The 24533-nt window shown below is 54.1% G+C and overlaps 3 protein-coding genes across 3 annotated transcripts; 1 reads left to right on the forward strand and 2 right to left on the reverse strand.

Annotated features, from left to right (window-relative positions):
* Window positions 1-5605: 5605 nt before the first annotated feature.
* LOC137449454 (C-C motif chemokine 4 homolog) lies at window positions 5606-7252 on the forward strand. The gene is made up of 3 exons (XM_068155005.1): window positions 5606-5756; window positions 6114-6228; window positions 6822-7252. Exons 1-3 carry the CDS (start codon window positions 5687-5689, stop codon window positions 6907-6909), a joined length of 273 nt encoding a protein of 90 aa, XP_068011106.1. The 5' UTR covers window positions 5606-5686; the 3' UTR covers window positions 6910-7252.
* A 5599-nt stretch (window positions 7253-12851) lies between these two features.
* LOC137449186 (E3 ubiquitin-protein ligase TRIM39-like) lies at window positions 12852-20952 on the reverse strand. Its single transcript, XM_068154483.1, has 6 exons — window positions 20270-20952; window positions 19235-19330; window positions 16286-16516; window positions 16116-16138; window positions 15568-15680; window positions 12852-14601 (listed from the first exon to the last, which is right to left on the reverse strand). Exons 1-6 carry the CDS (start codon window positions 20705-20707, stop codon window positions 14030-14032), a joined length of 1473 nt encoding a protein of 490 aa, XP_068010584.1. The 5' UTR covers window positions 20708-20952; the 3' UTR covers window positions 12852-14029.
* A 545-nt stretch (window positions 20953-21497) lies between these two features.
* Window positions 21498-22957, reverse strand: LOC137449455 (C-C motif chemokine 5-like). Its single transcript, XM_068155006.1, has 3 exons — window positions 22710-22957; window positions 22331-22442; window positions 21498-21807 (listed from the first exon to the last, which is right to left on the reverse strand). The coding sequence occupies exons 1-3, from the start codon at window positions 22780-22782 to the stop codon at window positions 21708-21710; spliced, it is 285 nt and encodes a 94-aa protein (XP_068011107.1). The 5' UTR covers window positions 22783-22957; the 3' UTR covers window positions 21498-21707.
* Window positions 22958-24533: the final 1576 nt, after the last annotated feature.

Genomic DNA, 24533 nt, shown 5'->3' on the forward strand with positions numbered 1-24533 from the left:
TCTCCACTCCACCCATAAACCGTTCCCAGCAAGTCCCTCCTGAAGCTGCACCTCTCTGCATCATCCCTGAGGAATGCAGGAGGCCACATGGGGAGGCTGCAGAGCCACGGCATGCCTGCGAATGGTGCCAGAGCTGCCCGGGCCTCCCCTCACCCCAGGAGACACTGGTGCCAGGCACAACCCGTGCTGGCAGGGGCAGCCAGACAATGGCCCCTTTGAAGGGCAAAACCCATCTGGGGTGGCAAAAGATTGAGCATCAGAGGGAGCAGGATGGGACCTGTGCCTCAGAGAGACACCACAGAGCATCCTAACCTACCAGCAGCGCCCACACATGGGAAGTGGTTTGCAGCCTTGAAGCGAGCACAGAACAAATGGTAAGGCTGATAAACATCCACCCATCACCATTGCAACTGGAAAGGTCTCACCTCGCTGTGGGAGTGGGGTTCACAACACCCCAGGGGGTTTCCTACCCCCTGTTAGTGCAGACACCACCAGCACGCTGCAAAGACAGGGACCAAGCCGGTGCCGGTGGACACAGAGACTTCAAGCAGGTCCAAGGGCCATGGCAAGTCCCCCCAGTTGTGGCAACAGCTCTGACCCAAGTTTAAAGGCAGAGGAGTCAATAGAATAGAATAGAATAGAATAGAATAGAATAGAATAGAATAGAATAGACCAGGTTGGAAGAGACCTTTGAGATCATCAAGTCCAACCTATCATCCAATACCATCTGATCAACTAAACCATGGCACCAAGCACCCCATCCAGTCTCTCCCTAAACACCTCCAGTGATGGTGACTCCACCACCTCCCTGGGCAGCACATTCCAATGGCCAATCTCTCTTTCTATGAAGAACTTCTTCCTAACACCCAGCCTAAACCTCCCCTGCCACAGCTTGAGACTGTGTCCTCTTGTTCTGGTGCTGGTTGCCTGGGAGAAGAGACCAAGCCCCACCTGGCTACAACCTCCCTTCAGGTAGATGTAGACAGTATTAAGGTCTCCCCTGAGCCTCTTTTTCTCCAGGCTAAGCAAGCCCAGCTCCCTCAGCCTCTCCTCACAGGGCTGTGCCTCAGACCCCTCCCCAGCTTTGTTGCCTTTCTCTGGACCAGCCATTCCCAAAGGCACAGATTGTCTCCAGAGCCAGTTCTGGAGTGTGACATCATTTCCAAGATTCCAACATTTCTCCAGAAATGGAAAGCTTGGTGGGGGTGACACTTCTGGACACCAAGGGAAAGTCAGCAGTGCCTGACCTCTGAGCAGGACAGGATGGAGAGCGCCGCGGGCGGAAGCAGAGCTTGACCTAGAGGCGGTTTCTGAACCCAGGACATTTTTGAGTGCTTCCTCTTCTGAGCAAGTCCTGACTTGCTGAAAAGCTGCTGGAAATAGCAGCTGACATCAGCCAGATTCTCCATTAAGTCAGGGTTCCCCTTTCATTCAGCACCAAGAAGTTCCCCATTTCTGCTGGCACGAAGTTTATTTTGGGTGTTTGCTTTACTTGGCACTTTCTCCCGGGATTTTTTTGGGGGCTTGCAGGAGACCTCTGTCATATCCCTCCATGTAAATGAGTGCAACATCAGCCAGACTGCTGCAGATGGCCCTGCTGACTGCAAGCATGGTGGTGGGGTCAAGGGTAGACAGCAGGCTGGGTCATGAATCCTGAAACCACAGGGGGCCACAGTGAGAGCACTTCCACCTCACACCATCACCTGCTAGAATCACAGAATTCTTTTGGTTGGAAAAGACCTTGAAGTGATCAAATCCAACCATTCTCTAACTCTAGCAAGGCTGGTGCTAAATCATGGCCCTCAGAACCACATCTCTGCCTCTTTTTAACACCCCCAGGGATGGAGATTCAGCCACCTCCTTGGGGAGCCTGTTCCAGCCTTTGAGAACCCTCTCAGTGAAGAAGTTCCTTCTAATGTCCAACCCAAGTTTCTTCTAATGCCTCAACCTGCTCTAGTGTGAGGTGTCCCTGCCCATGGCAGGGGGGTTGGAACTGGGTGATCCTTGAGGTCCCTTCCAACCCTATCAATTCTATTATTCTATGATTCTAACTCTCCCCTGGTGCAACTTGAGGCCATTTCCTCTCACCTTATCACTTGTCACTAGGGAAAAGACACCAACCCCCACCTCACTCCAGCCTCCTTTCAGGAAGTTACCTCATCCTCTCTGCTGACCACCCTTTGGCCACCCTCCCATGGCCATCTGTCCATCTCAGAGCACCTGTTGAATTAGATGGACCTTAGATGGCACAGAGCTTCTCCTCTTTCTGCAAAGGGGAAGAGGTCTCTTGTCTCATCGTGAGTGGGACACAGCAGGGTGAGCAAACAAAACTTTCTTAGGAACGTGTTGCAACACACCCCAGCTCACCACTGATGTGAGCACAGCCTCCAAGCTCTGCTCAGCCTGCAAGGAGCTGGATTTGTCAGATTTCTAAGGAAAAAAAAACAAACAGTCCCTTAGGAAGCCAGCACACTGATCTTGAGGTCATTTTGGCTTTCAGCAGCAAGAGAAGCAGAAAAGGTTCAGCCCTTCCCCAGCCCCTGTAACTCATTAGCTGGGCTAAGCTGACTCAGCAAAATTAAGGCAATTTTCCCCCTAATGTTTAATTAAAAGCTGGTCTCTGGCAGCCCAGCAGAGCTTGGCACCTGCTGGCTGGTGAAGGGATGAAGGGATGGAGGTTTTCAGCTGCCTGGAGCAGCCTCCCTGAAAAGGTTTGGCTAATCAGTGCAGGTTTCCAAGCCATTCTCAGATTCCCTGGGATTTGATCAGAACATTTCTGTACCATAAATGGCATTGCTCCTGCCTGCCCTACCCCCATCCTCTGCCTGGGGAGCAAGGCAGGACCAGACGGCCGTAGGTGGCAGAACCCAAGACATGACCCTGTGAATGCTTGAAGGTCCAATCAGAGGGGACAGCTCAGAGGCAAACCACGCTCTTACGTACATCTCCAAGTTGTATTCCCTGAAGCAGCAGGCAGAGGAGCCAAGCCAGCAGTGCTTGCTCAGAGACGAGATCTGCTCCAGCTGGCGTCCGCCTGCGCGCCGGGGTCCCAGCGCTGGCTGGATAACCTCTCTGTGGAGGCAGGATCCCTCCTCATCTTCCTGGGATATCTGGTGACAAGCTAGCTGGGAATTGGAGTGGAAAGTGAGGGCTGAGCTGATGTCTGAGTCTGTGAAGTGCCTCTCTCTAGAAACATCTTAGAATCATTTCAGTTGGAACTGACCTTCGGATCACGGAGTCCAACCATTCTCGAATTCTACCAAGTCTGGTGCTAAGCCAGGTCCCTCAGCCCACCACTGGCTCTCTTAAACACCTCCAGTGATGGAGACTCAACTGTCCCCCTGGGCAGATTGTTCCAGGGTTTGAAAATCCTTTCAGAGAAGAATTTTCTTCTAATGTCCAACCTAAACCTCTCCTGGTGCAACTTGAGGCCATTTCCTCTTGTCCTGTCACTTGTTGCTCACTCAAACCTCCCTTCAGGAAGTTGTAGAGAGCCAAAAGTTCTCCCCTTAGGCTCCTTTTCTCCAGGCTAAACAACCCTAGTTCCTTCAACCACTCCTTGTAAGACCTGTTCTCCAGAGCAGCAAATGGAAGGATGGAGAAGGGACCACACTGGTCATGGTGAGGCCAGGAAGAAGATGATGCTCATCTTGGCGACAGTCACGTTTGTTCCGTGGGGTAAATCTGTCCTCCTCACACAGGGCAAAGGGCAGGCACATCACCATGGCTCCCAGCAGGGCCATCTCTGGGACTTCCCTGGAGGTGTTCAAGAGGGGATTGGACGTGGCACTTGGGGCCATGGTTTAGTCATAGTATCATAGTATCAGTCAGGGTTGAAAGCAACCACAAGGATCATCCAGTTCCAACCCCCCTGCCATGGGCAGGGACACCTCACCCTAGATCAGGCTGGCCAGAGCCTCATGCAGCCTGGGCTTAAACGCCTCCAGGGAGGTAGGTCTGTGGTGACAGGTTGGATTTGATGATCTTGGAGGTCTCTTCCAACCTTGGTGATTCTGTGTGATTCTCCTGGCCATGTTGTCTTCATCTCTCCCTGCATGGAGCAGGGAAGTTAACTCGCAAGGGGCTGATTCTATCAGCCGTGGCTGGCGGAGGGCTGTGCACAGCAGGCAGCCTTGGAGCCCTGTGTGGAAAACACCAGGGTTATCTACAGAAGGTGCTGGGTCACCAGCTGGGAGCCTGTAATAGAAACAGAGTGAGTCAGTGCCTCACACCGCGGTGAGGGTGCAGAGGTGCTGCTGGTGCGGTTGGGTTGCTCCACTTTAGCTTCTAATCCTTCCGCTGACCTCCAGGCAGCATCTGCCACAACACCACCACTCAGCACTCTCCTGAAAATAATTAAATGGGGACATTTACCAGAAATGAGTCTGCTTCCCTGTTAAGAAGAGTTAATCCTTCTAGGAACATCCTATGTTGCACACAGCTCTTCCCAGAACATCCATCCTCTCCTTGCCAGGCCTTCCCCCTTCTCCTCAGGGACAGAGAACAGTCTGGTAGACCTCCATGGCACTCTGTGTGTAGGCCTGTGGTGGATTCTTCCTAGTGAACCATCCCTGGTGGCAGCCCTTGCCCAGCCCTTGAAGAGATATGAGCTCTCCCTCTCCCCCATGCAATATGATCATTCCTTCCTGTCTCTGGTCATTAGAGTTTTCTCTCTTCTGGGGAGACTGGATACTCTTTTCTCCCTGGACATTCCAGTTTCAGCCCATGCCCTTGTCACCCAGTCTGCTCCTGTCTTCAAGGATCAGCCAGTTCCATCCTCCTTGCCACGGGCAGGGACAACTCACACTACAGCAGGCTGCTCACAGCCACATTCAGCCTGGCCTTAAAAACCTCCAGGGATGAGGCTTCCACCACCTCCCTGGGCACCCTGTGCCAGTGTCTCACCACCCTCATGGGGAAAATTGGTCATTTAGGGTCATCTTCTAGGATCTGGAGTGCAGCAGACACCTCCAGGAGATAACACTTCATCTTGGCTCTCTCTCCCCTTAAACTGAGGAGAAAACACAAGTGCTTCAGCTTTTGGGACCCTTATTTCATACCCACCACTACCTGTACTGTGCCTGCAGCGCTGCCATGGCTGCAGGATGTGCCCTGAGTCCCCTCAAACTATGTGAAGCAAGTCGTGGAGACTACTGGTGGTGGCTCCCATCTCCTGCTGCTGGGGCAGCACAGGCTGTGCAGATGTGTGAGGGAAACATTCATGGCAGAGGAGACCTCAGCCCTAGCCAGCCTCATCCCATTCATGCTCTTCAGCCCATCTGATCCTGGAAGGATGCACTTCCATCTCCAAGCTTCTTGGGCAGGTTGGGTAACAGCGACAGTTGGCAAATGCAGGAACCTCCACAGGGGAACTTCTTACTAATGGACATGCAAGAAAGAAGCAGAAATAGCAGTGAGGATTGTTTCATATCCTGTGTCACTGGGCAGGCACTGAATGAGGGGGGAGCTTCACCTTCCGGGGCTGAGGCTGCTGTCCTGTTCCACCACGAGACTGCACCACAACCAACCTCTCCTCTGCTGGAAATTCCATCATGCCTACGCAAGCTGCACCATGGAGCTCCTCACCATATAAACTGAGGAGCTGCTGACTCTCTCAGCAGACAGAAAAGAAGCTTGCAAACTCCCCTTGCCTACTTCAGCTCCAGCCACCACTTTCTCAGCCAACATGAAGGTCTCTGTGGCTGTCCTCGCTGTTCTCATTGCTGTCTTCTGCTACCAGACCTCCGCTGGACCGAGTAAGTCTGAGCCCTCCCTCTGCTCTCTGAATGGGGACAGAAGAGATGTCACTGGTGGGACAGGGTCCCTTCTACCAGCCCTTCCACCCTGGTGTCCTTCCCTTGTCAGACCACCCTCTGACAGGTTCTCCAGGGCAGTTGGGGCTCTTCTGCCATGGGAAAGGCACAGCTCAAAGCATGGCACAAGCTTCATCAGTGCCAGCTCAGGGTGAACTCATAGGCAAAGGAAGAAGGAAAAAGACTTCATAATTTTCTTTGTCCTCCACATTCTCCCAGACCCTCCAGGTCTGTGGTTCCATCTTCCTGCCCTTGCTCCCCATCCTTTACCGCTGCTGATGACTGTCTTTGCCTTCACAGTTGGCTCTGACCCCCCTACCTCCTGCTGCTTCAGCTACGTCGCCCGGCAGCTGCCCCGCAGCTTTGTGGTGAAGTACTACGACACCAGCAGCCAGTGCCCAAAGCCAGCTGTTGTGTAAGTCCTCTCCTCCAGGGGGGTTGGGGGGCTCTCCCTTTGGGCTGAGGATTCAGAGAGGGAAAGACCTCTTTTCCAAAGACAAAGGTTGGAGGCTGGCCCCAGGAAATGAGACAGATGGGGAACAGGAGGTGCGAGGGTGTCAGGTAGGGATAGGACTAGGGGGAATGGAACCAAACTAGAAGTGGGGAGATTCAGATTGGATGTTAGGAAGAAGTTGTTCCCCATGAGGGTGGTGAGACACTGGCACAGGTTGCCCAGGGAGGTGGTGGAAGCCAGACTGGATGTGGCTGTGGACAACCTGCTGTACTGTGAGTTGTCCCTGGCCATGGCAGGGGGGTTGGAACTGGCTGTTCCTTGAAGTCCCTTCCAACCCTGACCATTCTATGACTCTATGATTCTCTGTGATGCTCCAAGAGCTCAGCACGCAGGGTCCTGCTCCAGCAATTGCCAAGCCCACCGATGGCTGCTTGATATGAGGGGCACTGCACGCTGCATGCCCAGGTCCTGCTCAGGAGGGGCTGGGTTTGGGGCAGGGCTCCTCTCCACGCAGTGGCCTCTCACCAAAACACCTCTCTCTTTGCACCCCACAGGTTTGTGACGAGGAAGGGCCGCGAGGTCTGCGCCAACCCTGAGGAGGGATGGGTCCAGGAGTACGTGAACGACCTGGAGCTGAACTGAGGTCCTGGGACAGACCCTGCCACTCTGCATCCCCATCTGAAATGCTTCAGTGCCACTTACAGCTAGCAGAGAAAGCGAAAATGTCCCAGAAGCTGACTTTGGTGTTTTGCTATTTATTGTTTTCTATAGGGGAGGGGGTAAGATGTAAATACTCCAGACAAAGAGAATTATTTAATTGATCTCTTTTATTCCTAATTTATTTTCTCCAAAGACTCATGCTCAGGTTCCATTTCCTGTATTTAATTAACTGTGGGTTTGCTGCACTGTTTAATTCACATTTGAGGGAGAGAAGATTTTTTTGGTGAGACCTTTCTGCATCGACTGAATTCTTGTGGGGTTGGGGTTGGGGTTGGGGTTGGGGTTGGGGCTGGGGTTGGGGTGGGTGGGGTTGGGTTTTTTTTTTGGTGCAATATTTAATGCAGATGTTGAGAAATAAAATATTTTTGTAAGAAATTCCTGCCTTTTGGCCTCTATTACAATCCCTTACAACGACAAGAAGTGGCATGGTAACAGTGACAGCGTGGTTCTTAGTCCCTTTCCTACATTCTCCAGCCCCCCTGCTAGCTTTAGCTACCTGATTGTCCTCTCTTGCAAAACACACAGAGAAAAGCCATGAAGGAGGAGGTAGGAGAAGGATGCATCACCAAATCACTGAATGGTAGGGGTTGGAAGGGACCTCTGGGGATCACAGAGTCCAATCCCCCTTGCCAAGGCAGGTTCCCCCAGAGAAGGTCACACAGGAACATGTCCAGGTGGGTTTCGAATGGCTCCAGATGTGGGGACTCCCCCACCTTTCCGGCCAGCTCTCATGGAGTAACATCCAGGCAGATGTTCTCCCAAGCAGCCAGTACCAGAACAAGAGGACACAGTCTCAGGCTGCACCAGGGGAGGTTTAGGCTGGATGTTAGGAAGAAGTTCTACACAGAGAGAGTGATTGCCCATTGGAATGGGCTGCCCGGGGAGGTGGTGGAGTCACCATCATTGGAGGTGTTCAGGAGGAGACTTGATGGGGTGCTTGGTGCCATGGGTAAGTTGTTTAGGTGGGTTGGATTGGTTGATGGGTTGGACTCGATGATCTTGAAGGTCTCTTCCAACCTGGTTCGTTGTTGTTTATTATTATTATTATTATCCATCCTGGAAGCAGGGTGGGGAGGGCTTGGGAGTGCATTTCCCTCCTTGCAGGGCCTTTTCCCCCTGGGAAACTGAGTCTGCTCCACTCCCCCTCCCTGCCCAGCTAGGGAATAGAATAGAATAGAATAGAATAGAATAGAATAGAATAGAATAGAATAGAATAGAATAGAATAGAATAGAATAGAATAGAATAGACCAGGTTGGAAGAGACCTTCAAGATCATCACATCCAACCTATCATCCAACACCACCTAAGCAACTAACCCATGGCACCAAGCACCCTGTCAAGTCTCCTCCTGAACACCTCCAGTGATGGTGACTCCACCACCTCCCCGGGCAGCCCATTCCAATGGGCAATCACTCTCTCTGTGTAAAACTTCCTCCTGACCTCCAGCCTGAACCTCCTCTGGCACAGCCTGAGACTGTGTCCTCTTGTTCTGGTGCTGGCTGCCTGCAGGGAGGGCAAAGCACTCACAAGCCCTCCCCACCCTGCTTCCAGGATGGGCATTAACCCATCACAGCAGCCTGCTCCAGTGCTCCATCATCCTTAAGTGAGGAAAGTTCCTCCTCGTGTTCAGATGGAACTTCTTGCGGCCAAGTCTGTGCCCACCACTCCTTGTCCTGTCACTGGGCACCACGGAAAAAGCACTGGTCCCATTCTCCTGTCAGCCAGCCTTTGAGTACTGATCAGCACTGAGCAGAACCCCTCAGCCTTCTCTTCTCCAAACTGAAAAGCCCCAATTCCCTCAGTCTTTCCTCCCAGGAGAGATGTTCCAGCCCCTCCAGCATCTTTGTAGCCCTTTTCTGTACTCTCTCCAGCAAGTCCCTCTCCTTCTTGAGCTGGGGAGCCCAGAACTGGACACAGTATTCCAGAAGTGACCTCAGCAGGGCACCCTCACCATGACACCCAGGTAGCTTGGCTCACCCCTCAAAGAAGGTTCCTCACCCCTGCTCATTATGGCTGCTGGCAGCTGGTTAAATTCCACCACTGGCCCCATTTATAGTCCCTTAAAAGGTTACCTTCAGGGGCTGAAGTTTCTGATGCTGGCTGTTTCAGGGAGAGCTTGCTGGGAGCTGCAGCTAAAATGGATCAGCTATTCCCAGAGCTGAGGATGGGGTGGGGAGGGGAAGGGGGGAAATCTGTTTCACTGCAAGGTTTTTAGAACAGTTGCACTAAACTCTCATTTAGCTGGGCCATGAGGCTCAGTCAGATGTGTCCTTACTGAAAAAGTGACTTTTCTCTGTCCCTCCAAAACCTGCCCATCCCTGGGCATGTCCAGAGACATAGTGTCCCCCTGCCAGGTCCCAATCTGTCCCTGCAAGAAGACATCTCTGCTGCAGCCCTGGGGCTGGTCTCCCACCTGAGCTAAAGGAGATGGAGCCCACACCACTGATGGTGTTTAGGTTGCTCTGATCAGCTCTGGACACACGCTGTTGGATGAACAACAAGGGTTTGGGGTCCTCCTGCCTGGACCTCTGGTGCCTGTAGAGCAGTCCAAGGAAAAAGGTTCAGTCTGGAGCTCACCCCAGTGTTTACTAACTGAATTTGGGGGGGCAAACGTCATCAGTGAGACCCAGGGGAGAAGAGCAGGCTCCTGGGGAAGGTTGATGATGAGCAGACACAGGGCAGAGGCTGGGTGGGATCTGTGCAGCAAGAGGAGCTTCAGGTGAGGCTGGAAGGGACCAGGGGGATATGGGGGTGTTTGGGGGAGGAAGGACCACATCAGTTGTGTCAGGAGCCTCAACACTTGGGGAACTGCAGCCCCCAGCTCCTCAGCCCACAGGGCAGCCTGTAGCCCGTCAGTCATCTCACTACAGCACTACAGCTGGAAATAGCAACTGAGGAGGAGAAGGAGGAAGGTGAAACAGGGAACTGTGCCAGCAGGACCAGAGCCCACTTCCTCAAGGTGCTGCTGGGAGGGAGCCCATGTGTGGGAGGTTCAGGTGGACATCACCTTGGTGACACAGAGCTGCTTCTGCATATGAGGCTAGTGGCTTTGGTCACAGCCCTGACTCCCCAGGCACTGTAAGCCTCAGGGCCAGCTCTGGGAGCAGGGCTCGTTGTGGCTGTACTAGAAGTGGGGACACCTTGGCTGTTGGGTACCAGCCAGCTCCATATATGAGTGCCCAAACCCAGCAGCTTCCCCCTGAGGACTGAGATTAGTACAAAATTGAGTGCCCAGAGATGCCCTCACTCAGGGAACACCATGAGAAGGGGAAAGGAGAGGGGAGACCTGCAACAGGTTCATCTCCAAATGACTTTAGCTTCCAGAATCCCTCTTGGATACAAGCATCATCTGTCCCTGTGGCACTGGAAGCAGTCCCACAGCCCTGGGCCTTCTTGTTGAAGGACACACAGTGCAGAGTCATCTGGGAATCACCATCCAGGCTGTGCACTGTTTGAGCCTGTTGTGAACAACCCCATGAGTCAACCTCCTTAACAACCCAAGTCACATTCAAGCCACCCACAGCAGACACCTACCCTGGGAACCTCAGCTCACTCCTCGCTGCTATTCTGGGTGCCTGCAGGGAGTCCTGAATTGCTCATGTCTTTCTTGATCTTCCACCCACCTAAGTGTGACAGCTCAGAGGAGCCCTCAAAGTGCCTGTGAGGAGCACAGCTTGTTACTCCACTCCCCCGGGCGCCGAGGTGCGAGCGAAGCCTGCACGAGCCAGGCACAGGCAGCCGAGCAGCTTCCAGAGAAGCATTTGGGTTGGGAGAGACCTCTCAGGTCACCAAGTCCAACCATCAACCCAACATCACCATGCCTCTTGAACCATGTCCTGAAGTGCCATGTCTACATGGCTTTTTAACACCTCCAGGGATGGGGACTCCACCACTTCCCTGGGCAGCCTGTTCCAGTGCCTGACCACTCTGACAGGGAAGAAATTGTTCCTATTATCCGACCTAAACCTCCCCTGGCACAACCTGAGGCTATTTCTTCTCATCCTCTCACTAGTTACTTGGGAGAAGAGACCAACCCCCAGCTCACTCCAAACTCTTTTCATGTAGCTGCAGAGCGCCAGAAGGTCTCCCCTCAGCCTCCTCCTGAAGAGGAAGCTGGGAGCTGCCTCCAAGCCCTCAAGCAGCATGGGGAACACATTCCTGGCTACCTTCAGAGCCACCTTGTTTTAAAAAGAAGAAGGAGTAGTGTTGGAAGGTGGCCAGGAGCAGGGACAGGCAGTAGCCATGTCACCAGATCTCACCTGAGGATTACTCTGCCCAAAGCAAGGGCTGTGTCCGCCACATAGATTCATGCAGCTGTTTGGGGCTGACCTTGCTGCTGGAGCTGAGTGATGCAAGGAAGCCCTCACACCCCACAGCTCTTGTTGCCTGGTGCTCATGCACAGGTCTCAGAGGCCAACCATGATGTTCACCCCTCCCAAAACGAGCCTCATGAGGTGCTCAAGGAGCACCCACTGGAGTTGGGGCAGGGGAGCACGAAAGCAGAGGGCACCAAGCCTGAAGAGGAAGGGGAGGCTGGCACCCAAGAGGAGGCTGGCACCCAAGAGGAGGCTGGCTTACAGGGGGTTTCCTCTGAATTCAGAGCAAGATAAGAGCAACACTGTCAAGGCTTTCAGGATTTGTCAACTACTAAAAGAGAGACTCACCCTGAAAGCAGAGTGTGGTGTTGACTGAGTATTTTGTGCTGTGTAGATAAAAGCAAACATCTGTAATGAAACCCCTGGGAAAGCCTTGCTGTGGGGAAAGCCTTGCTGTGAGCAAAGCCAACATCAGAGCAAGCTGTGCCACCTGGCCATCCCTCATGGCTCAGGGAGGTGATGCAGGCAGGACCTGGTCCTTGCTGGGGAGGATCTGCGTGGAGGCCAGAGCCAGGCACTAAATGCACTTCCACAAGGACAGGGCTAAGCTTGGCTTGTGGTGACTTAAAAAGGAAACCTGCAGATAAGCTTTAGGAGCAGCTTTAGCTTTAGGTCAGCAGGGAGCTCTGAAAGCCAGCTCCCAGTGCTCCTGGGTTTTCTCTAGCTGCCCACTGCCAGCCAGTCTGGGCATCTCAGGGCAGAGCAGTATCTACCCTGAGCAGTTTCTTAGTTGCAAGTGATGCAGAGCCCGTTCTGGGCTCTCTCCTGCCTTCAACCTTTACTCTCCTTCCTGCAAGAGGCAGATTCATAACTCCTAGGAACACTTTGGGCACTGCATCAGGGTGAGTCCACATCCTTTCTGCTCATTCATTTCTTCCCCCTAAATGCAAGACCTCTGAAGTGTTGCACTTCCTCTTTTCTCTCCTGGAAATGCTCTTCACCCTTCCAGCACTGCAGCCAGTGCCACTCATCTGTCACCCCACTATGGCTGGGCTGGCTTTCTGGACAGCTTCCATCCCATGCCCTTCTCCTGCCTCAGGTTTGGTGGCATTTGGTGTGGTCCCTTCCCAGCTGTCACCCTGTCCTCATCACTCCCCTCACCGCTGCCTTTGCCTCCAGCCCTCAGTCAAGACCTCAGCATTCCTGTCCTTTCTTCCCTTCTCAGGCTCCATAAATTCCCTGTAAGATCTCAGTGGAGGTCATTGAGCTGTAGAGCACACCAAGATCCATTGCCCTTCTCCTTCCTGGGAAATGACAAAGCTGGGACTGAATTCTTCCAGCTGGCCTTTTGTTCCCTCTGCCATGCAGCCTCCAAAAGAAAGAGCCTGCAGCTGAGGGGAGGAGCTGAAATGCCACAAAACTTAGCCAAGAATATCTGATGTTTCAGCTCCAGCTCCCATTTTTTTTTCACTGGGAGACTCCTAAAGCACCATCCAGGACATCCCCAGAGAAACTGAGCATTTGAGACACTGCTTTATCAAATCTCACTTTGTTTTAATTGAATTGGTCTTTAAATTAAGCAGCTTCATTATTTTCATCTGGAAGGCATGCTCCACAGCCACTCCATCTGGCAGCTCAGGGCTACTCCCATCACCTCCACCTCCTCTGCCCCCAGGGCAGTGCCTGCTGCCTCCTGGCTCTGTGGACCACAGGCACTTTGGTTTAGATGAGCAGGACTGGCTGATGCCACACCTGAGACTTTTTCCTCCACAGCAGTACTGGAGAAGGGATGTCCCAGGGGATGGAGAGCTCAAAAGTGACCTTTGGAGGCATCAGCTGAGGATGGGTCATTTTCCTTTCCCTGGGTTTTGCAGCCCCCACAGGGTCCCCATCCTGCAGTGGGCAACACAATGCTTGATGTGCTTGGAGATTCCCCACCCACAGGGCTCGTGAGGGGACACAGAGGGGCTGGAGCTGTGAGACCTGGAGGCGATGTCCCCACCAGAGGATGAGGGAGAGCAGCCACACCCGCCCACCCCCACACAGATGTCCTCTTGCCTTCACCCCAGCAACACGAGGCTGAAGCGTGGCCAACCACACAGGCAGCTGCCACAACGGAACCTCCTGCCTGGTGGGTGTGCAGCTTCCTGCAGTGTCCCACTGACGCAAGGGCAGGATCTCCTTCTCAAGGCTGGGGAGCACCAGATGCAGCAGCAGCATCCTTTGCCCTCTGAGATGCTGTGGGTTAGCTGGGGCTAACGAGCAGGGCTGGGCACACCACAAAACCACACAAGGCTCCCCAAATCAACCCTTTATTGCCCTGTTCCGGTCTGCTTCAGACCAAAAGCAGCACAGTGTGGCAGGCTGGCTGCGAGGCAGGGCAGCAGAGGTCAGTGTGAGCCTGTCTCCATTCGTGGCACAGGGAATTATGGCATGACCCCACTGCCACCTGTCCTTCCCAGCATCAGTATGGCACACGGTGGGTGTCACCCTCCCCCAGCAGGCAGCAGCATGTGGGGATCTGCTCCAGGTGTCCCTGCCCTAGCAGGGTGCTTGGGCTGGCTGATCTGCAGAGGTCCCTTCCAACCCCATGACTCTGGGGTGCAGTGATTCTGTGGAACCTTCCCATGGCGCTCACCAAGGCACACAGAACTCCCCCAGCACTGCCGGTGGGAGGAACCGGCCAGGCTCCCGGGCTCACCGCCGAGAGCCCGCAGCGGCTGCCGTCACAGCACCACGCAGCTGGTCCCCTGAGTGTCCTTCACCCAGGAGATCACCAAGGGCTCTGCATTCCTGCCCCCCAAAAAGGCACCCAGGAAGAAGAGAGGCCGGAGCTTCCCTGAAAACTTGTCTGTGAAGGTGTAGAGGTGGGAGCGGTCGCTGACGTTGTAGAAGGAGATCTCCCCTGCCTCGTAGTCGAGGAAGATGCCCACGCGCCGGGGCCGGACGCTGGGGCTCAGAGGGGACGCCGGCGAGGTGAGGGCTTCGTAGCCGCCCCCGCTCAGCAGCCACAGCACCCAGTAGCCGTTGTCGGGGGAGAAGACGACGTTGCCTCTCCGGCTGGCGCTCTCCCGGCACAGCCCCAAGCCCCACTCGGGCTTGTCCCCCACCTGCACCTCCCAGTAGCTGCGGCCCGAGAAGAAGGTCTGGCTGCCCAGCACGGCGGGCACGCTGCCGAACCGCCGCGGGTTGTCGAAGAAGGAGAGCAGCAGCTTCCTGCTGCCGCGCCACACGCTCTTGCGGTCCTCCGACAGGATGAGCTCGAGGTGCGCCGTCTCGGGGTCCAGAGTCACATCCACTGGGGAGGGAGAAGGGTGGAAGTGTGAACAAGGCTTCAGGAGCCCAGAATCATAGAATGGTCAAGGGTGGAAGGGACCTCAAGGATCAGCCAGTTCCAACCCCCCTGCCACGGGCAGGGACACCTCACACTACAGCAGGTTGCTCACAGCCACATCCAGCCTGGCCTTCAAAACCTCCAGGCATGAGGCTTCCACCACCTCCCTGGGCAACCTGTGCCAGTCTCTCACTACCCTCATGGGGAAGAACTTCTTCCTAACATCCAATATGAATCTACCCACTTCTACTTTTTTTCCCTTCCCCTTAGTCCTATCCTGACACCCTAAAAAGTCCCTCCCCAGCTTTCTTGTAGCCCCTTTCAGATACTGGAAGGCCACAATAAGGTCTCCTCAGAGCCTTCTCTTCTCCAGACTGAACAGCCCCAACTCTTTCAGCCTGTCCTCATAGGAGAGGTGCTCCAGCCCTCTGCTCATCCTCGTGGCCCTTCTCTGGACACGCTTCAGCACATCCAGATCCTCCCACCTCCTACATGTCTTTGCTGGTGCCCATGGCTCTGCATGGCTCCCAGTGCTGCCTAGCAGCAGAGAAACTCAATCCATCACATCCTGCTAAACCACACCAAAATATTCAGCATCTGGCTGCACAGCAGGAACAGAACATTGCTGGGGGGGGAGCGGCTCCACAGGCCTCAGCTTCAGAAGCAGCCAACACTGAAGAGTTCATGAGCAACAGGGAGCCTGAAATTCCTGAGTGACCTCCTAGGCTTCAGAGTAATGTCACAACCCACCCAAGACCAAAGTGAGGAAGGTCTCCCCACCGTGACACCAGCTTGAACTCATCAGTTCACAAACTGGGACCAGCTGGACAAAGTTTGTTCAAGAAACTTTCCTGTTCCCCAGGGCATGGGTGGAGAAGGGCAACTGGAGCATAAATGTACCAGGATCTGGCACAAGAGCAGATCCCTTACCTTTGAACTTCTTCAGCATGTCCCTCATGCACAGGCAGTGCTCTGGGATGCTGTAGTTTTCCTTCAGGGTCACAGACACAGCCGTGGGGGATGGGAAATTTATGCCATCACACCTGAAAGAAGAGCAATGCCCATGGGCTGTCTCCAGAGCCCACAGCATGGCCTGCTGGTGGGGGGTCAATGTTTTTATCTTGACTGCACAGCCATATCTCCTCCCTTGAGCTCTTTGGCTGTGAAGAGCACGAGGGACAACCACTTGCTTATCAGCAAGGCTGATGGGACCAGGGCAAAACAATTTGGGGAGCAGCACTGCCACTCCCTGGAAGGATGGATCAAAGCCAGCAGGGCAGCATGTCCCTTAGGAGGTGAATCATATAGACTCTTCTTCAGCCCCTGCTGGTTGCAATCTTTCCTTTGTCAGCGCCAGGGAGGACCAAAGCAGATGCCAGCTGGGGGGGACAGGGGGTGGCTGGCATGGAGCAGACAAGAACACATCATGTAGTCTGGAGGCAGCCAGGATGGTAGGAGGAACAAGCACAGGTACTTACCTGACCAGGAAGCTTTTCATGTCCTGGCAAGAGAAGATAAAAGAGAAGATAAGAGAAAAATCATCATGGGTGTGGGGCTCTGGAGCCCAGCAGTCACCCTGGCCCCAGCCACCTGCCCAGAGAGCAAAGGCATCGGGGCTGAGTTGGTAGGGCTGGTGGCACAGCCTGACCTTGATCAGCTCCTCAGCTGACTGCTGGGTCTTTTCCTTTATCTCCAGGATCAGCTCCTCCAGAAAGGACCTCTGCTCCACCAGAGTGGCCAGGTTTTTGTTGATCAGCAACAGGAGTCGCTTCTCCTCCTCCTCCAGCTTCTGCAGCAGCTGATACTCCTCATCAGCCAGCAGCCGATGCAGCTTCCCGAACTCGCTCACAATCCTCTCCCGCTTCTTTTTCACTGTCTCCTGGAGATAAGAAGTTACATGGGGTGAAGTGAGGCATAGTTATCCAGGAAGTCAAGGCAGAGCTGGATTCTCCAGCCTCAGGCCCCGGGAAACCACCCCATTTTTTGGATAAGCACATGTATTTTAGAAAGCAGCCAGAGGCCAACTGCTGTGCCTTCACCTCCCCCCAGCTCCTCCTCAACAGCCTGAGCTTATCAGCAGTAGGACTTTGCCCAGGGCATTTCTGCTCAGCATGGTGGAGGCTGGAAGCAACTTCTGGAATCATCCAGTCCAAGCCCCCTGCTAAAGCAGTGTCACACACAACAGCCTGCCCAGGATCACAGTGCCCAGGTGGGTTTGGAATCTCTCCAGAGAAGGAGACTCTACAGTCTCAGAATCACAGAATCATTCAGGTTGGAAAAGACCCTCAGGATCACCAAGTCCAACCCAGAACCCTACTCTACAAGGGTCTCTGTGCTTCAGGGCTCCAGCACCTTCACATCAAACATTTTTCCCTTTGTGTTCAGATGGAACCTCCTGGGTTCCAGTTTGTGCCCACTGCCCCTTGTCCTGTCAAATGGGCACCATTGAAAAGAGTCTGGCCCCATCCTCTTGCCCCCCACCCTTTAGCTCTTGCTGAGCATGGAGAAGATCCCCTTTCAGGCTGCTCTCCTCCAGGCTAAACAGCCCCAGGGCTCTCAGCCTTTTCTCCTCACAGACATCAAATGTCTCAGTGAGGCACAGGAGGACCTGTGGGGTTTCCAGGCTGCCAGGAGGTGCCATCAGGTGTCCAGGGTAGGCTTTATTAGATGTGGTACAACTCCTCCCTCCAGCTAGATTCAGGCTAACCTGCTGCTGGGGAGGAAATGATCCAAGTCAGAAAATCCCACAGCATGAGGAAAAGAGGGATCTCTCTCTCCCAGAGCTGGAGAGGGCTGAGCAGGGGGAGCCAGGGGGAGTTCTTCAGGTGTCTGAGAGCTCTCCCTACAGCCAGTAATAGGCAGGGGCTGCCAGTGCTTTAGAACTGGGTATTAGGAAGAAGCTCTTTACTCTAAGGGTGCTGGAACACTGGAACAAGTTGCCAAGGGAGGTGGTGGAGGCTCCATCTCTGGAGACACTCAAGGTCAGGCTTGATGGGGCTGTGAGCAATCTGATCCAGTTGGGGACGTCCCTGCTCAGTGCAGGGGGGTTGGAATAGATGACCTTCAAAGGTCCTTTGCAAACCAAACCATTCTGCGATTCTGTGGTTTTGTCTGAGCCCTAAATATTGGCACCAGGGTAACACAGTGAGGTCAGCAGAGACCATGACACCTCCCAACACAGAGGATAAACAAAAGGAAACTGAACTGCATTTATCTTTCTGTCCTAGCACATGATTTCTTGGACCTGAGTCACTAAGGCTTGATAAGATAGGATGGTCTCAGCCTCTTTCCCCACACCATTCTCAAGGGACCTTTTTTTTTCCCTTTTAACTAAAGGAGCTCAAGCAGCTGCCAGGAGGAAGCCAGAGGCAGCTGAGTCGCAGCCCCGCAGCCCTGACTCAGGAGGGTGGGGGGGACAGTGACAGGGCTCCCAAAGGGGATGGTGGGCAGAGAGAGGCACCCCAAAACCCCACCACCCACTTGGCTAGGTTGTGGTGGGCAGGCAGGGGAGCAGAGGAAATGACATAGGGAGTGCAGAGAAACTTGTCTGCCGTGCCAAGGTTGATTCATCATCCAGCTCAGGGCTGGATAACTTGCTCCAGAAGTTTCATTTCCTTTTCTGCAGTTACTTTTGCTTTCCAGTTTCCAGTTTCCACCTCAAAAGGACATGAAATGCAGCTCTTTTGCTGATGTCATATCTTCCCAGGACTGCAGGAAGTTGGGCAGAGGTGCCAGAATTAAGCTTTTCTGTTGTTGTGGGTTTGGTTTGGGTTTGGTTTTTTTAATGAAGACACTTTCAGTTCCTAGTGCTGTGCAGCAGAGCTCCCTGGGTGGCTCATAACTCAGACACGTGCTGTAAACCAAAAGGCAAACAACTTAAACAGGAGGAGAAAGTTCTTTGCTGGGAGGGTGCTGGAGCCCTGGAGCAGGCTGCCCAGAGAGGTTGTGGAGTCTCCTCCTCTGGGGACTTTCAAAAGCCACGATCCTCTGCAGTCTGATCTAGGTGAACCTGCTTTAGCAAGGGGGGTTGGACTAGGTGATCTCCAGAGGTCCCTTCCAACCCCCAGCATGTTGGGATTCTGAGATAACAAATATTCAGGGTTAGTTTACCTGGCACACAAACCCTCCACTTGCAGGGGGAGGGTGATCTGCTGTGCTTTGCAAAGCTTTCCTTTGCAAACCTGTTTAATGTTTACTATAGAGCTCACACAGTTTGCTGAGCCTGGGAGATTCAGGCTGGATGTGAGGAGGAAGTTCTTCACCATGAGAGTGGTGAAGCCCTGGAATGGGTTGTCCAGGGAGGTGGTCGAGGCCCTGTCCCTGGAGGTGTTTAAGCCCAGGCTGGATGAGGCTCTGGCCAGCCTGATCTAGTGTGGGGTGTCCCTGCCCATGGCAGGGGGGTTGGAACTAGATGATCCTGGTGGTCCCTTCCAACCCTGACTGATACTATGATACTATGGTTTCCAGCACTCCACAACAGCAGGACAAGGGGGCAAGTTCCATCTTGAGGACTTTGCCCCAGTACACAGCCCCAGATCAGATCACAATTGCTGGTCTCTCTGAAGCTCATGCTTTAAGAATTAAGCCAGGCACCTGCCTTGCACTCCTGGGTTTTCATCTTTTCTGTTGATTCATGCTTCTTCACGTCCTCCACTTTCTTCAAAAGATGCTCCAGGGATTTATGGAGTTTGACCTGAAAAGACAAAAGCCAGGCTCAGCTCTCCCCAGTAGCACCCACTGAACACAACCCTGGTTCAGCCCTGGGATGGTGGGTGCCAGCAGGCAGCCAGGGGACAGAGACCATGCAATGCCAGGCAGTGCCAGCCCTGGCACCCAAACCCAGCAGCTGTGCTCTTCACTCCACTCCCAGCATTAACCCTCTGGATGTCCCTCGGGTTTTCCCTGTATTTTTCCCACTCATTTAGCATTTGGAGATCACAGTGACTGCTCCCCACAGTGCCAGGCCGTGGGACAGCCTGCAGCGTGCTGCTGGGAGCATTGCTGGGACATGGGGTTTGGGTGCACCGAGGAGAAAAGTCCCCAGGGCAGGACCAACCCTCCACTTCTCCAGAGGAAGAAGCCTTGAGGTTGCCTCCATGCACCCAGATGGACAGGGCTGAGCCTGAGTGCCTCCACAATTTGGGAGCCAGCGAGTCCAGCCTCATCCCTGCAAACAGAGCAGCTGGGTGGGCACTGCTGCCTCTGTCACCCCCTCCTCCAGTCTCCTGGCAAGGCCATTGGGGCACTGGGAGAGGGGCAATAGCATCATAGAATTGTTAGGGTTGGAAGGGACCTCAAGGATCAGCCAGTTCCAATCCCCCTGCCATGGGCAGGGACACACACACTAAATCAGGTTGCTCACAGCCACATCCAGCCTGCCTTCAAAACCTCCAGGGATGAGGCTTCCACCACCCCCCTGAGCAACCTGTGCCAGGCTCTCACCACCCTCATGGGGAACAATTTCTTCTTGACATCCAATCTGAATCTACCCATTTCTAGTTTGGTTCCATTCCCCCCATCCTATCACTACCTGACACCCTGCAAGCACAGGCTCCTGGCAGCCACTCCGCTGGTGCCAGCGTGCCCAGGGCGCACCGGGCACAGACTCCTCCCGCACCCCAAGCTGCCCTACCTTGTAGACCTGCACAGCCTCCTCGACGGGGTAGACGGTGTGCGAGCGGTGGTGCAGGGACTCCCGGCACACCACGCAGATGGCCTTCCCGTCCTCCTCGCAGAAGAGCTTGAGGCGCTCGCCGTGCTGGGCGCAGAGCGGCGGCCCCGTGCCCGGCTCCCGCTGCGGGCCGGTCCCCAGCCTCAGCTGCTGGATGCCCTCCACCATGTTGGCCAGCTGGCGGTTGGGTCGCAGGCCGCTGCGGCGGCAGGAGGCTCGGCACTGTGGGCAGGAGAAGAGCCCGTCGGCCCGCAGCCCCGTGTTGTGGCAGTGCTGGACGATGCAGCCCCGGCAGAAGTTGTGGCCGCAGTCGATGCTGACCGGCTCGCTCATACACTCCAGGCAGATGGGGCAGATAGCCTCCTCCTGCAGCCGCTCCAGGGCATCCGCCAGGGCCATGCTGGGCTCCCTGACCAGCTGCTCTCACCAGCAGCCTCTGTCGCCCGGGGGTCGATCGGCACAGGCAGGCTCGCAGGCAGACAGAGCTGTGGTAGCCTCACTTCAGGGCAACACCAGCGGTGCCATGAAAGCCAGGGGAGAAGCCAGGGCAGAAGCCAGTGCAGAAGCCTGAGAAGCCTGGAGAGAAACCAGGGGAGAAGCCAGGGGAGAAGCCGACCTCGGTGCCGTGCCTGTGCTGCACGGAAGCCCTGTGTGCCAGATGGGGGAGGAGCAGGCAGGACAGCTGCAGCCAGCCCCAAAGGCTGTGCCTTCCTCGGAACAGAAAGCAAAACCCTGCTGGGAGCGCAGGACAAATTAGGAAGCGCCAGAAATAATCGGTGCCCGTAGCTAACTGCGGGGGGGCAGAGTCCGAGTCGCCTGTGGTGTTTGCGAAGCTGAGCAGCCCATGGTTGGAGGGGCAGCCCCAGCCTTGGCTGCCCACCGCCTGCTGACACCGGCGAGCCTGGTGTCCCCACACTATCGTTCATACTGAAACATCCCCTGCAAGCTTGGGTACCACCTGGGGCAGGGTGAAGCCCAGCCTGGCAGGCAAGGGGTGCAAGAGCCCCGCCAGGAGCGGGCAGGATGAGCACTGCTCCGTTGCGCAACATCAAGGGGCTGGGGGGGAGTCTCAGACCCACCCCAGCACCCCACAGACCCATCTAGTGCCAGCTTGGACCCCTTCCAACCTCCCACAACCCCCACGAAACATCCTGAGAGCCAGTGGGAAGAAGAGGTAGGTTTTGCTCCTTTTTATTACACAAAATAACTTCACCCCTAACCCATACAAATCAGAATGAAAAACTGCACTGGAAGTGCCCAAATAAATTACAAATGCTTCTGCATATAATTTAAATAAATGAGCTAAACACTGTATTAAACAGTCTGCCAAATTCACAGGCAACAAGTTAAAAAGGGTTGTGTCTTGGAGGTGAGAGGTCTTCACGGAGGTGATGGTTGCTCAGCCACTGCCTGCCTTCCTCTTTAGGTGATTCACGATGTTCTGGACCCACTTTTCATGGGGATTGCCACAGACCATCTTGTGTTGAATTGTGGTAATTCTGCAGGAGGAAATCCAGTTATTGGAGAGGGAGAGGGTGAAGGGACCAGCTGTTCCCTGCCACTGGTGAACCCCACCAAACCAGGTATCTCTATAGCTGCAGAACCACCCCAAGGAAATACAGGGTCAGTGCTGGTTTAGTGGCATTACAGAATCACAGAATCACCAAGGCTGGAAGAGACCTCAGAGATCATCAACTCCAACCTGTCACATTACAGGTGTCTTGCTCTCTGCTACTTAAGCCATTCTGTCCCAGCATGTCTGATCCAGCTGGAACACCATCCTGCCTGGGCCCTGCTCTCTAGAGACAGCAGAGGTGACCAGCAGAAGCTCTTTTGGCTCAAATCTGACTGGCATATCCAGGAACTGGTTGCCTGGGATGTGGAATCAGCCTATAAGGTGTTTAGAGGCTGTACTAACACATCAGAACTGAGCCTGGTGTCTTCCCTTGCAAGGATGGAGTGAGATGTGGGGGTTTCTGGCATTGCTATCCTTCAGTGGAACAGGGCAGAAGATGTACTCACATCACAGCTGGCTGTGGGCAGTGGCCGTCTGTGTGGGCATAACTCACTGCTCGTTCTTTAGGCAGTGGGTGGGTGAGATAGCTGAGGCAGCAGGGACCAGAGTTGACAGACACTGAAAGAGAAAATTTCTGATTAAACCAGACCAGGAAAAGCACCAGTGGGGAGAAGCAAGGTCAGAAGATAAGAAGGTCCCCACTGGAAGAGGTGCTGCCCCCACTGTGGGCTCCCACCACAGCCATCCTTCCCTCATGAAGTCCAAGAACAGCAGGATGCATTCCTCTCCCAGGCAGATGCTTGGAAGGGAGAGCTGCCAAGCATTACTAGACCTCATACAGCAGAAAGAGGAGTGAGCTCCCTGGAGAGGAGAGCTTGGACTCACGTGGAGATGAGGAGACCTGGTAGCAGAGGACAGCCACAAAAAGCACAGCAAGGACAGCTGTGGAGGTCTTCATGGTCCTGTTGAGTGGAGATAAATGGTAGAGTTGGGCTAGACGGCTGCAGAGTGTGCCTTGCTGTGCTTGATGGGGGATCCCGGTGTTCAGCACACTTTATAGGGGGTCAGAGTCAGTGAGGACTCAAACATGCCGGAAATGTTGCTGTAAGACATGACACAATGGAAGAAGTGCTGTGTCAGGGCTGCCACACAGCCCTGGGGGGGAAGTGGCCAGAGCCCCAAGGAAAGCAGTGCCCTGACGTGGCATGTTATATGATGCTACGATACCACAAAATGCTAGTGGAAAGGATGTGACCTCTCTTTTCCTTTCCCCTAGCAAAAAGATTCTGTAGAGACCCTAGAAAGAACTCTTCAGAAGATGAGTAGCTGGACCTCTTGCCCAGAAGTCACATGATGGCAATGGAGAGCAACCATGGCTGGCACACACTTGGGTTCCTCAGAATCTCTAAGTCACAGCCAAACTGGGGCCACTGCACTTCTCCCACAGCAACTGGAGCAGGGATTGTCTATGAGTGAGGCAGGCCTCTCTGTCTGCCCATTCAGCAGGTCAGCAGCCCTGCCCTGCCTTGCTTGCAGCACTGCCCCATGGAGATGCAAGCTTTCTTCAGCAGTCCCAGAAAGCCACCAGTCTGTAAGTGTGCAGAGGAGAGGGTGGAGTGTGATCACAGAAACATTCAGGTTGGAAAAGACCCTTGGGATCATCAAAGTCCAACCAATAACCCTACTCTTCAAGGTTCACCCCTGAACTATGCCCCCAAGCACCACATCTAAACGTCCTTTAAACACATCCAGGGTTGGTGACTCAACCACCATCCTGGGCAGCACATTACAGTGCCTGACCATTCCCAGGTCTGGGCTCCTCATTGGCCACAACAACCCCATGCAGGGCTACAGGCTGAGGTCAGAGTGGTTGGAGAGCAGCCAGGCAGAAAGGGACCTGGGGGTAATAGTTGATAATAGGCTGAACATGAGCCAGCAATGTGCCCAGGTGGTCAAGAAGGCTAATGGCATCCTGACCTGCATCAGGAGCAGTGTGGCCAGCAGGAGCAGGGAGGTCATTCTGCCCTGTGCTCAGCACTGGTTAGGCCACACCTTGAGTTCTGTGTCCAGTTCTGGGCTCCTCAGTTTAGGAAAGATGTTGAGGTGCTGGAAGGTGTCCAGAGAAGGGCAACAAAGCTGGGGAGGGGTCTGGAGCACAGCCCTGTGAGGAGAGGCTGAGGGAGCTGGGGTTGCTTAGCCTGGAGAAGAAGAGGCTCAGGGGAGACCTTATTGTCATCTACAACTCACTGAAGGGAGGTTGTAGCCAGGTGGGGGTTGGTCTCTTCTCCCAGGCAATTGTGACAGAACAAGAGGACACAGTCTCAAGCTGTGCCAGGAGAGGTTTAGGCTGGATGTTAGGAAGTCCTTCTTAGAAAGAGAGATTGGCCATTGGAATGTGCTGCCCAGGGAGGTGGTGGAGTCACCATCACTGGAGGTGTTTAGGAAGAGACTTGATGGTGTGCTTGGTGCCATGGTTTAGTTGATTAGATGGTGTTGGGTGATAGGTTGGACTCAATGATCTCAAAGGTCTCTTCGAACCTGGTCTATTCTATTCTATTCTATTCTATTCTATTCTATTCTATTCTATTCTATTCTATTTCTATTTCTATTTCTATTTCTATTTCTATTCTATTCTATCATGTGCAGCCAGTCATTGGGGTGGATGTGCAGCCTGAGACAAGAGACATGACAGCTTGAGGTGCCCAAGAT

Source organism: Melanerpes formicivorus, unplaced genomic scaffold, assembly GCF_026170545.1.
Source record: "Melanerpes formicivorus ecotype bairdi unplaced genomic scaffold, bMelFor1.0.p_v2 SCAF_29, whole genome shotgun sequence".
Taxonomy (NCBI): Eukaryota; Metazoa; Chordata; class Aves; order Piciformes; family Picidae; genus Melanerpes; species Melanerpes formicivorus.

Excerpts from the sequence above, each read along its gene's own strand:
- LOC137449454 (XM_068155005.1), top strand. The coding sequence starts at position 5,687 with ATGAAGGTCTCTGTGGCTGTCCTCGCTGTTCTCATTGCTGTCTTCTGC. Across the intron at positions 5,757-6,113 it reads CCAGACCTCCGCTGGACCGA|TTGGCTCTGACCCCCCTACC; the intron begins GTAAGTCTGAGC and ends TTGCCTTCACAG. Across the intron at positions 6,229-6,821 it reads TGCCCAAAGCCAGCTGTTGT|GTTTGTGACGAGGAAGGGCC; the intron begins GTAAGTCCTCTC and ends TGCACCCCACAG.
- LOC137449186 (XM_068154483.1), bottom strand. The coding sequence starts at position 20,707 with ATGGCCCTGGCGGATGCCCTGGAGCGGCTGCAGGAGGAGGCTATCTGC. Across the intron at positions 16,517-19,234 it reads TGAAAACCCAGGAGTGCAAG|GAGACAGTGAAAAAGAAGCG; the intron begins GCAGGTGCCTGG and ends TCTTATCTCCAG. Across the intron at positions 14,602-15,567 it reads CATGCTGAAGAAGTTCAAAG|TGGATGTGACTCTGGACCCC; the intron begins GTAAGGGATCTG and ends CTCCCTCCCCAG.
- LOC137449455 (XM_068155006.1), bottom strand. The coding sequence starts at position 22,782 with ATGAAGACCTCCACAGCTGTCCTTGCTGTGCTTTTTGTGGCTGTCCTC. Across the intron at positions 22,443-22,709 it reads CCAGGTCTCCTCATCTCCAC|TGTCTGTCAACTCTGGTCCC; the intron begins GTGAGTCCAAGC and ends TTTCTCTTTCAG. Across the intron at positions 21,808-22,330 it reads TGCCCACAGCCAGCTGTGAT|AATTACCACAATTCAACACA; the intron begins GTGAGTACATCT and ends TTCCTCCTGCAG.